Consider the following 11,043-nt stretch of genomic DNA (forward strand, 5'->3'; position numbering starts at 1 on the left):
GCCGCGTCCGGGTTAGAGCTCGCTGGTCTGTCCCGGCCGCGAAGTGGCGTTGGATGTGTGAGCCTGTGTGTGTTTAGGGTGGGGGTGAGGGGCGCGCCGGGCCTCGTGCTCGAGTAGAAGGGGCCGGAGGGCGGGGAGCGGGTCGNTGCCAGTGCCTTGACTCAGCTTTTATTGCTTCCCTAGATCCACCTCCGACCCTTAAGCCAGAAACTCAGGTGAGGTTTCCCTTCCCTTTACTGCCTGGTGTTACTGCCGGGGGCCCTCCTCCTTCCCTCCCCCTCCTCTCTCTCTCTCTCCCCCCCTTCCTCTCCCTCCCCCCGTCTCCTCTAGATCCCTCGTTCCGGGGACGCTGCCTTTGGGAATGCCCCTCTAGAATTTCTGGTGATACGCATTTCCCTCCTTGCAGCCACCAGAGAAACGTCGGAGAACAATCGAGGACTTCAACAAATTCTGCAGTTTTGTGTTGGCCTATGCCGGTTACATCCCCTCTAGCAAAGAGGTAGGGACGGGAGAACAGGTAGCCCGAGGGTGGGTGTCCTAGCCTGTAGAGGGCTGTGGGGCGAAGGGGACCGTGTCTCATCAGACGGGACACGGAAGACCAGGGAAACTGGAAACGCGGGGCGGCGGGGTGACCCGAGAGGCGGCTGCGCTGAGCAGCAGTGGGTGGTCTGGGGGTGGTGGTGAGGGAAGGCGCTGCTCCGTAAATGTTAGGAAGCTGAGACCGGTTAACAAAAGGGGCCGTACGGGAACAGGTAAAGAAATCGCGCCCTGGTCTCGGGGAGACGGTGGGGAGAACGGCCGGGATATGAGGGCAGGGTTGACACGCACGTTTTTGAGAGGAATTGGGGAGGGGAAGCTTCTGAGCACAGTGACTTTTTTTTTTCCTCTTGTTCTTCTAAGCAGTTTGGGCCAGGGTATCTCCGGGTAGATCTCGTCCCGGGTTTTGAAGCTGGGTTTGTACAGGGGGCTGAGATGCCCCTGGGCCCCCTGCTGACCCTGGCCTTCCCCCCCCCCCCCCCCCCCCCCACCCCCCAGAAAGGAAAGTGATTGGCCAGCCTCGGGCTCCAGCTCTCCTTTGCGAGGGGAGAGCGCGGCAGACAGTGATGGCTGGGACTCGGCCCCCTCGGATCTCCGAACCATCCAGACCTTTGTTAAGAAAGCAAAGTCATCCAAGAGAAGGGCGGCTCAAGCAGGTCCCACTCAACCGGGACCCCCAAGGTCCACGTTCTCTCGCCTGCAGGCCCCTGACAGTGCGACCCTGCTTGAGAAGATGAAGCTCAAGGACTCGCTCTTTGATTTAGACGGGCCCAAAATGGCGTCTCCACTGTCGCCGGCATCCCTGACACATGCCTCCCGGCCCCCCGCTGCTCTCACCCCGGTGCCCCTTTCCCAGGGGGACCTCTCCCAGCCTCCTCGCAAGAAGGACCGAAAGAACCGGAAGTTGGGGCCAGGAGGGGGGGCTGGCTTTGGGGTGCTCCGGAGGCCTCGGCCGGCCCCCGGGGATGGGGAGAAGAGGTCTCGGATTAAAAAGAGCAAGAAACGGAAGTTGAAAAAGGCAGATCGGGGGGATAGACTCCCACCTCCTGGGCCTCCCCGAGCACCCCCCAGTGACACAGACTCTGAAGAGGAGGAGGAAGAGGAGGAGGAGGAGGAGGAGGAAGAGATGGCGACAATGGTGGGGGGCGAAGCCCCTGCGCCTGTGCTGCCCACCCCGCCCGAGGCTCCGAGGCCCCCCGCGGCAGCGCACCCGGAAGGAGCCCCTCCCACTGACAGCGAAAGCAAGGACGTGGGGAGCACGGAAACGAGCCAGGACGGAGACGCCAGCTCGAGCGAGGGCGAGATGCGGGTCATGGACGAGGACATCATGGTGGAATCAGGTGAGAGGTGGGGGGGGGCCGGGGGTGGCCGGGAGGACGGGCCCCGGGCCACCGCGGCCCTGGGAGCTCAGGCGGAGCGCCAGACCAACCTTCTCTCCCCAGGTGATGACTCATGGGACCTGATCACATGTTACTGCCGGAAGCCCTTTGCGGGGCGGCCCATGATCGAGTGCAGCCTGTGCGGGACCTGGATCCACCTGTCCTGTGCTAAGATCAAGAAGACCAATGTCCCCGACTTCTTTTACTGCCAGAAGTGCAAGGAACTGCGGCCAGAGGCGCGGCGGTTAGCGGGGCCTCCCAAATCCGGAGAGCCCTGACACTGCCATCTCTGGGCGGGGACTTCCAGATGACCACAGGACTTGGGAACTGAGCCTCGGGGTCCTCAGCTTATCCCCTGGAGCTTGGATATTGTCCCACTTCAAAGGCAGGAATAGCCGAGGGAGGCTGGTTTGGAAATGAGTGTCTCACGCTCCAACCTCACCTTTCCTTCCCACCTTGTGGACTTGAACGTGGACCCGTTACCGTTGGGGGCGGGAGGCCGTCTGGCTCCCTAGACACTTCATCTCTGTCCCTGAGACCTGCCGCCCCTCACTTTGGGGGCCAGCGTTGGAACGGGGGTGGAACGGGACAGCTGTCTATAAAACTCTAGTGTAAATATAGCACTCCCCTTCCTCATCTTTTATCTCACTCCCCACTTATTCCACACCGGTTGTATTTTTAATTTTGGACTTCCCCTTTTGGGCAGGGCAGCTCAGAGGTGGAGGACCAAGCAGAGTCTGGCCGAGGGAGGAAGGAAAACAGAAAGGTGACGATACTCACTCACCTCTTTTGTTTTTAATACTGTCGGCCAGCTGTTTGTACAGACGGCCTGCGTGTTGTAAATAAAGCGGAGTGGGCTCTTTTGTGTTTATAGACCTCACTGAGTGTCCTGCTTACGAGGGAGGCTTGGGAGAGGCCGACCGAACACCGGCTGCGAGTGGGGCCGAGACCCACCTCCCCCGACCGGGCTGCGCGCCTTTCCCGCCCACCTTAGGGCCCCCGGGGAGTCCGGGACCCCCACAGCCCCCGCCCCAGGCACGCTCCAGGGGGCCAGACTTGCTCGGAGCTCCCCGCCCGAGTGGGGCAGAGCAGGGTGGGTGCCGGGGGGCCAGCCCCGGGGGCAGAGGCCACTCGGAGGACGCGGGTGGGGACACATTCGGGGGCGGGGCCGTTGAGGGTTGGGAGGCCGTTGCTGAAAGCAACGATCACGNCCACCTGGACGAAGAAGAGACCCCGTACCTGGTGAAGATCCCCGTCCCCGCCGAGCGCATCACCCTGGGCGATTTCAAGAGCGTCCTGCAGCGGCCGGCGGGCGCTAAGTACTTTTTCAAGTCTATGGATCAGGATTTCGGGTGAGCGCGAGGCCTAGGTTGCAGCCGATCGGGGGTTGGGGGGGGCGTGCTGGCGTGGATGGGGCAATATTGAGGGGCACAGGTCTGCTCTGGGCCGTACTGGGGTTTTCTGGCTTCTCGTGGAGCAGATTGTATTAGGCTGGGGTTAGATTGCCTCTCCCAGGACGGACAAGGTTATGCTTGGACAGGTTGAGGCGCTCGGCGCTGGAGGACGACACACCGGGCTGTGCGAAACCAGATTAGGGGAGATTAGGCTCGCCTGGAATAGAGTGGACACACTGCTTTATTCTGGGATATTTTGAATTCACCCGTCCTGGATTCCGAGCAGTCCTGCAGCACACGGGCTGTGAGGGATGTGTGGAATCTTCGGATATAGATTGCATCGTGTTGGGGCAATTTGGGACATCCTGGACCATATTAGAGCAGACAGGATTGTTTGGGGACGTTCTGGGACGTGCGAATGCAGAGAACGCTGTACTGGGATGTTCTAGGCTGTTCTGGAGCAGATCAGGCCATCGGGGAAGAACTTGGCCACCGTGGTCTCTGCTGCGTCGTATCATTGTATCCGTTGTTACCTGTTAGTTTCTGTGGGGGCTTGGTTTCTATTGAGTGTCAGTACAGGGGCAGACGGAGTGCTTTTAGGGGCCATGTCAGTGCACGCAGCTGCTTTGGGCTAATCTGGTCTGTGTTGGTATAGACAGCTGCATGTGAGGACTTTCTGGGCTGTTTCTAAAGTGTCTCGAGCCATCCTGGAGTGATTTGGGTCATTCTGGGCCAGAGGAGTTTTAATACACGGCAGGCCCTTTTGTATGTTTATAGCTCTGGAAGGCGGGCTGGCTTAGACTGGGGCACTCTGTCTTCTATCGAGAAAGTCGTTGGGAGGGAGGTATTATCTGGGGAGTCACCTGGGATTTATTTGTTTTTTGTTTTTTGGATTTTTTTGAGAGAGAAAGAGTGCATGGGGGAGGGGCAGAGAGACGGGGGACAGAGGATCTGAAGCAGGCTCTGCACTGACAGCAGCCAGCCTCTGTGTGGGGCTTGAACTCATGAACCATGGGATCATGACATGAGCGGAAGTTGGATGCTCAACCGACTGAGCCACCCAGGCGCCCTTGGGAGTTACGTGGGATTTAAATCAAGATTCTTCTGTTTGTTAGCAGTATAATCTGCGAGGTTGACGTAATTAGTGGGAAAAGTCTAGTATAGATATGCGGCACACAGTCGTTTTCTAGTAAGTTGGAATTGTCATTAATAGTATGGAGTCTGACCCGTCCGTAAGTGACGTTATGGTGACACAGGATGGAACGATTTGCCAGACGAGGTTATGCCGACACTGAATTATAGCGTGAAGCACGCTGTGTTGTACAGAGACGGATTGGTAGCGATGGGGCTCGGTTGTTATATTGGTATAACAAATGGGCTTAAATCATCACTACCCAGGTTTATTCAACTACATTAAGTCAAAGGGCTAATCAGACAGGCTGTTCGAATTTGGAGGTGAGAATGTACGGGTGTGAGAACTGAGAATCTGATCGGGGTAGAGTCTTGTAGTCCGTTTACTTATTCAACAAACGTTTGTTCAAGCTTAACAAGCGTTGGGTCTTTTGCTGTGGGGCCAGGACACGGTGTTGGACAGAACAGGCATCTGTGATTTCACATGGTTGGTGAGAAAAAGGAGCAAGCCCTGTCCATCTGGGGTCTGTCAGGCAGGGCAGATTGCTTGGGGCAGAGTCCTGTGCGAGGGACATTCGGGGGGCTCAGAGCTAGGCTCTGCTGTCCCTGGGAGGGCCCCGCCTAATAAGGAGGTATCATTTTCAGCCTAGTGGGTATTTTCATGTGGGGAAAAGTAACTCATTTGGGTAGCTCTTTGGGAGGAAGAGAGAGAAAAGTAAGGAAAACACGAGACCAGAGGCTTATGGCAAAGGTTTGGGGGAGCGGGGTGGGGGTTGGGGGAGGTGCCTGCCAGCTCCTAAGGTCAGACAGACCTACCTGTGGGGCAGCTGGGTAACCCGAGGGGACGGGACGGACCCTGAGATCCGAGTGAGAAGTTTGAAGCTGACTCCAGGAAATCTTTGGAGCGGCACCGAGCCCTGAGGATGAGTTGGGGAGGGAAGGAAGGAAAGGGAGCGAATGTGGAGGGCCCCGTAGGTGTGCGAGCGAAGCGTTTTCAGTGTCGGGGTAGAGGACTCTGTCAGGGCTTGAAAAAGTTGGCCTCCCCCCTGAGCCCTGTGGATGCAGGTCAGGAGCCGTGAGTAGAGGGTGCGTGTGGGGGGAGCAAGGCCAATCTCACCAGCTTTTGTGCCGTCCCTGCAGGGTGGTGAAGGAGGAAATTTCTGATGACAACGCGCGCCTCCCCTGCTTTAACGGAAGGGTGGTGTCCTGGGTGAGCAGCCCGGCCCTCTCGCACCCCCAGGCGCTCTGAGCCTCCGCGTGTCCCCAGCCCATTCGCCGGAAGCCCTTTGCTGGCCCTTTGCTTCCCTGGCCGCTTGGAGAGCCGGCTGCGGCCCGCCGGCCTTCCTGTGGGGCCGGTACTGCTTGCTCCTGCCCTTCTCGTGCTCGTCCCAAGCCCCGTCCTCGCTCACACCCGGTCGGTCCCCTGGCCCTCTCCCCCACCTGGGGGGCTTCACTTCCCCGTGTCCGTCACTGCGTTCTTGCAGCTGGTGTCATCGGATAACCCCCAGCCCGAGATGGCTCCCGCAGCCCACGAGCCTCGGACTGAGCTGGCGCCACCTCCGCCACCGTTACCCCCTTTGCCGCCAGAGAGGACCAGTGGCATCGGGGACTCCAGGCCTCCATCCTTCCAGTGAGTCTTGGGGATCCGTGAGCCCAGGGGAGGGCGTCCAGGACGCGGAGGCCCGTTCCCACTGACACGGGCTGCGAACCGTCTCTGCCCGTCCAGCCCTAACGTGTCCAGCAGCCGGGAGAACCTGGAGCCCGAGACGGAGACCGAGTCAGTGGTGTCTCTGCGGCGGGACCGGCCTCGCAGGAGAGACAGCAGTGAGCGTGGCGGTGAGGGGGGTGGGCCCCGAGGAGGCCGGTCCTCCGGGAGCCTGGGCAGGGCTGCGGCGGGGGGAGTGGGGGGCGGCTTCCTGAGGTTCCTGTTCATGCTCAGCCGGCGGCCACAGGCCCGGGGGCCCCTCGAGGCTGGAGCGCCACCTGGCCGGGTACGAGAGCTCCTCGACGCTCATGACCAGCGAGCTGGAGAGCACCAGCCTGGGCGACTCAGACGACGACGACACCATGAGCAGGTAGGGCACCTGCCCTCCCGGCCCCTCCCCCGCCCGCCTGCCCGCCCGCCCTCCCCTGGCCCCGTGAGCACCGGCCTCCGCTCCCCGGCAGGTTCAGCAGCTCCACGGAGCAGAGCAGCGCATCCCGCCTCCTGAAGCGCCACCGGAGGCAGGGGAAGCAGCGGCCGCCCCGCCTGGAGAGGGTGAGGGGGCTCTGGCGGGCCTCGGTGCTGGGGGTGCGAGGGCACAGGGAGCGAGCCCCCCAGGGCCCATCCCTGGGTCATCGGAGGCAGTGCAGCTCCGTCCCCATTTCCCCAACAGGCNCCTGTCCCCTGCGCCCCCTCCGCAGAGAAGTACAACTTCCTGGGCATCTCCATCGTGGGCCAGAGCAACGAGCGGGGCGATGGCGGCATCTACATTGGCTCCATCATGAAGGGGGGCGCCGTGGCGGCCGACGGGCGCATCGAGCCGGGCGACATGNACGCGGTGCGGGTGCTGCGGGACATCGTGCACAAGCCGGGGTGAGCCGCGGGCAGCCTCTCGTCCGTGGGGGCGCGACGTCGCGCATCTCGAGAGCGCCAGGCGGAAACGGGTGACAGGAGTAACCGAGTAACCGTGGAGTGCGGGGCGGCCGTGCGAGCCCTGCCTGGATCATGACCTAGAAGGTGGCCGGCGCCTCCCACGTCCCCGTCCTCAGTCTCCCTGGAGGGTGTCCCCCTCCTGCCTGGCCGTCCCTGCTCCACTCGGCCCCCCCAACCCCCCCGCCTCCTACGCGTGCGCGTGCGGTTCCTGACTTGTTCCTGGCGTCTCAGCACCTCTGGAGTGGCCCGTGTTGGTGGGTCCCTCTGGCCCCGCCACGTCTGTGGTCTCTTCCCTGTCCTGTCCCTCAGCCCGTTAGTTCCAGGCCTGCACCCCTGAGGCCTCGCCAGCCGCCCCCCTGCCTGACCGCTTCTCCCCTCCCCACAGCCCCATCGTGCTGACCGTGGCCAAGTGCTGGGATCCCTCTCCCCAGGCCTACTTCACCCTTCCTCGAAGTGAGTGCCGCTGGGGGGTCTGCAGCTGGCAGCAGAGCAGGGGCGGGGGTTGGGTGTCCTGGTGACAGGAGGTGTTGGGGTGGGTGCGGGATGGGAGGCCGAGTTCGGGGGGGCCAGGGAAGCCCTGTCTCAGGGGCCTTCTCTGTCCCAGACGAGCCCATTCAGCCCATTGACCCCGCCGCCTGGGTGTCCCACTCCGCCGCGCTGACCGGCACCTTCCCAGCCTACCCGGGCTCCTCGTCCATGAGCACCATGACGTCGGGGTCCTCCCTGCCTGACGGTGAGCCCCCAGCTCTGCCCCTCCCCGGAAGGCCTCTCCCCAGTGCTGGGGCCCTACCCCTGCCGCCTCATTTCTCTGACAGGCTGTGAGGGGCGGGGTCTCTCCATCCACACGGACATGGCGTCTGTGACCAAGGCCATGGCAGCTCCCGAGTCGGGACTGGAAGTTCGGGACCGCATGTGGCTCAAGATCACCATCCCTAACGCCTTCCTGGGTAGGTCTGGGCCCTGGGCAGGCGGTGCCGGGAAGGTGGCCCAGGATTGGGAAGGCCCCAGCAGGGGTGAGGCAGGAGCTGGGGAGGAGAAGCTGAGTGCCGCTTCTGCCGTGCGTGTCCCCAGGCTCGGACGTGGTTGACTGGCTCTACCACCACGTGGAGGGCTTTCCTGAGCGGCGGGAGGCCCGCAAGTACGCCAGCGGGCTGCTCAAGGCCGGCCTCATTCGCCACACGGTGAACAAGATCACCTTCTCCGAGCAGTGCTACTACGTCTTCGGGGNCCCGGGCCCCTGCCTCGGCCGAGGTCTGCTCATGGCCTGCTGCTCAAGCTGCGCACCAGGCATGGGGCCGTGCATGCTGGAGGAGCGGAGGCTCCTCCTGAGTGTCAGGGGGCCCCATGGGGCTTGGGGCCCCTGGTGGGCTCTGCCCTGACGGCAGCAGGGCTGGGGACGGGCATTTCCTGTTGGAGACCCGCGTCTCCACCCGTCCTGGAACGTCCAGTCCAGTTCCCTTCCTTCCACATCTTCACGTCATGGCCGCTCGAAGCAGTGACTCCCGGTCTCCCGTCTCGCTCTCCAGACCTGGTCAACCTGTCCCTGAACGATGACGGCTCCAGCGGGGCTTCGGACCAGGACACCTTGGCCCCTCTGCCCGGGGCGACGCCCTGGCCTCTGCTGCCCACCTTCTCCTACCAGTACCCGGCCCCGCACCCCTACAGCCCCCAGCCGCCACCCTACCACGAGCTCTCATCCTACACATACGGCGGGGGCAGCGCCAGCAGCCAGCACAGCGAGGGTAAGTCACTGCCAGATGCCAGCGTGGCTGGTGTCCCCGGACGGCTGGGGGGCAAGCAGGGAGAAGGGGCAGCCCCGGGGCCGCTGGGCTAGGGCTCAGCTGGCCCCATCCCCTCCACCCCACAGGGAGCCGGAGCAGTGGGTCGACCCGGAGCGATGGGGGGGCAGGGCGTGCAGGGAGGCCCGAGGAGCGGGCCCCCGAGTCCAAGTCTGGCAGCGGCAGTGAGTCCGAGCCCTCCACCCGGGGGGCCACCAGCCTTCGGCGGGGCGGGGACCCTGGTGGGGCTGGTGATGGGGCCCCGCCCCCTTCCAGAGGCTCGTCAGGGGGTGCGCCCAATCTCCGAGCCCACCCCGGGCTCCATCCATACGGCCCGCCCCCTGGCATGGCCCTCCCCTACAACCCCATGATGGTGGTCATGGTGCCCCCAACCCCGCCCCCTGTGCCTCCGGCTGTGCAGCCGCCCGGGGCTCCTCCGGTCAGAGACCTGGGCTCTGTGCCCCCGGAGCTGACTGCCAGCCGCCAAAGCTTCCACATGGCCATGGGCAACCCCAGCGAGTTCTTTGTGGACGTTATGTAGAGCCTGCGCTGGGGCCTGTCCACTCCGTGCCCGGTGCTCCTGTCCCGTGACGAGGGTCTCGTCAGTCACGTGCCTGTCACTCCTCCGACCCGGCTCGGCCCCGCCGTGGGCTGCTGGGAGGCGGCCGCCCCTGTGACTCTCACCAGCAGTGCCTGGTTCCTCCCCTTTCTCTCCGGGGGTGCGCAAGGGACCTTTGGTTATTTTTAGCTTTACTGTTTTTGTAAGCTGTTTTTTTTGGGGGGGGGGAGGGGGTGTTGAAGTAGAGTTTTGTACGTTTTTTGGACTATTTTTTTTAGTAGACGTTTCTCTTTTTGTATGAAGAATCCCTGTCTCCCGGGCCCCTCCTAACCCCGAAATGTGACCTCCTCCTCTGTCCGTCCAGCTCTGTCCTGTGCAGGGTGGGGGTGGTCAGCGGTACCCTCGGAGGAGGAAGGCCCGGGCACCCTAGACAGCCACGGAAGCTGGGGTGTTCGGTCTTGGGGGCCCGCGTAGCTGCTTTTGTTACTCTATTTATTTAGTCACCTGTATAAAACACCAAATAAAGCAATAGGGGCAAACTCCCCACGCCTCTGGCTCCTTTCTTTGGGAGGGAGGCAGGCAGCGAGGGAGAGACAAAACAGAGGCAGCAGCAGCGAGGCACGGCTTGTGAGAACCTTTACTCCGAGAGCGGCTGTGGCCCCGGGGCCAGGCCCGCCTTAAGGCAGGACGAGGAAAGTGGGCTTTGGCTTGAGGAGAAAGGCACGTTCAGGTTCAAACAGAAGGCGGGGAGCACTCAGAAGCCCAGGGGGTTGCTGGGGACCACACCACCGTGCTCCACCAAGGCCTTAGAGATGCTCTTGAAGTTCCGGAAGAGCTCCTGCTGCTGCGGGTCAGACTGCAAGGCCGTCATGTTGTCCCGGACCCGTGCTGCAGCCTGCGGGGAGGGCAGGAGACAGTCCAGGCCTGGCGCCCCTGGCCTGCCCCCCCCACCCCCCTGGCAGCCCCGCCCCCTNCCCCTGCGGCTCAGGCCTCCCCACCACCACCTCACCTGGACAGCACCACCACCATGGTGTAGAGGTCAATGGCACTGTCCGCCAGACGCTGCAGCACAAACTGTTCATCTGTCAGGTATGGTAGAAGGGGGGAGGGGGTGTTGGCCAGAGGGGAGGAGAGGGAGGGGTGGGTGTGGGGGGTGCGGAGTAGTTCTCACTCACTGACGATCCCCTTCTTGTGTTTTATCAACTTGGCCTCCACCACGGCAGCGAACTGCTCCAGGGCCTGCACTGCCTGCAGAGAGAGGAGAGGCCAGGCTTGGGGGGAGCCTGGCCGTAAGGCCCCCCCCCCACCCCGCTGTCCCCGTCCGTCCCGCCCAGCTGCTCACCAGCTCCCCGCTGCGGCTCAGCTCCTGGTGGGTGAAGCCGCTGAGACTCAGGCCGCTGCCAGCCCTGCCCGCCTCCTCAGCTGCTTTTTTTTTTTTACACATAAATACAAAAATATTTTATTTTCAGATGCTTTCACTTTTAAGGTACTTCCTTGAAAGGGATGTCAAAAAAGCATTAAATAAAAGAAGTTTCACATTTTCTGCGAGGCTATGATTTGAGGGGGAGACGAGTGGACCACTATTGCTGGTTACATAACAGGAAAGCTTTGTGGCCGTGTGTGAAAGTAT

The 11,043-nt window shown here is 62.3% G+C and overlaps 3 protein-coding genes across 5 annotated transcripts in view; 2 read left to right on the forward strand and 1 right to left on the reverse strand.

Moving 5' to 3' along the window:
• Window positions 1-2,789, forward strand: part of PHF23 (PHD finger protein 23) — a 3,535-nt gene extending 746 nt beyond the window's left edge. Inside the window, exons 1-5 of one of the 2 annotated variants that reach the window (XM_077746835.1) lie at window positions 30-57; window positions 184-215; window positions 407-499; window positions 1,040-1,877; window positions 1,980-2,789. In XM_077746835.1, the coding sequence (XP_077602961.1) occupies window positions 54-57; window positions 184-215; window positions 407-499; window positions 1,040-1,877; window positions 1,980-2,194 (1,182 nt within the window). In that variant the 5' untranslated portion in view covers window positions 30-53 and the 3' untranslated portion in view covers window positions 2,195-2,789. Of the gene's footprint in view, window positions 1-29; window positions 58-183; window positions 216-406; window positions 500-1,039; window positions 1,878-1,979 lie in introns of those variants that run through there. The other variant, XM_077746834.1, reaches the window with a different exon arrangement.
• Window positions 2,333-9,955, forward strand: DVL2 (dishevelled segment polarity protein 2). Its single transcript, XM_077746758.1, has 14 exons — window positions 2,333-2,417; window positions 2,911-3,268; window positions 5,582-5,651; window positions 5,926-6,071; window positions 6,168-6,277; window positions 6,381-6,516; window positions 6,608-6,712; window positions 6,789-7,016; window positions 7,462-7,529; window positions 7,681-7,809; window positions 7,892-8,023; window positions 8,148-8,354; window positions 8,603-8,818; window positions 8,944-9,955. The coding sequence occupies exons 1-14, from the start codon at window positions 2,333-2,335 to the stop codon at window positions 9,393-9,395; spliced, it is 2,442 nt and encodes an 813-aa protein (XP_077602884.1). The 3' UTR covers window positions 9,396-9,955.
• A 77-nt stretch (window positions 9,956-10,032) lies between these two features.
• The window catches only part of ACADVL (acyl-CoA dehydrogenase very long chain), a 6,311-nt gene continuing 5,300 nt past the window's right edge, over window positions 10,033-11,043 (reverse strand). For both annotated transcript variants that reach the window (XM_077746569.1, XM_077746568.1), the window contains 4 exons: window positions 10,756-10,810; window positions 10,589-10,661; window positions 10,429-10,495; window positions 10,033-10,384 (listed from right to left, as the gene is read on the reverse strand). In XM_077746569.1, coding sequence (XP_077602695.1) covers window positions 10,168-10,384; window positions 10,429-10,495; window positions 10,589-10,661; window positions 10,756-10,810 — 412 coding nt within the window. In that variant the 3' untranslated portion in view covers window positions 10,033-10,167. The remainder of the gene's footprint in view (window positions 10,385-10,428; window positions 10,496-10,588; window positions 10,662-10,755; window positions 10,811-11,043) is intronic.

The sequence above is a fragment of the Crocuta crocuta genome, unplaced genomic scaffold, assembly GCF_008692635.1.
Source record: "Crocuta crocuta isolate KB4526 unplaced genomic scaffold, BGI_CrCroc_1.0 scaffold139, whole genome shotgun sequence".
In the NCBI taxonomy this organism is placed as follows: Eukaryota; Metazoa; Chordata; class Mammalia; order Carnivora; family Hyaenidae; genus Crocuta; species Crocuta crocuta.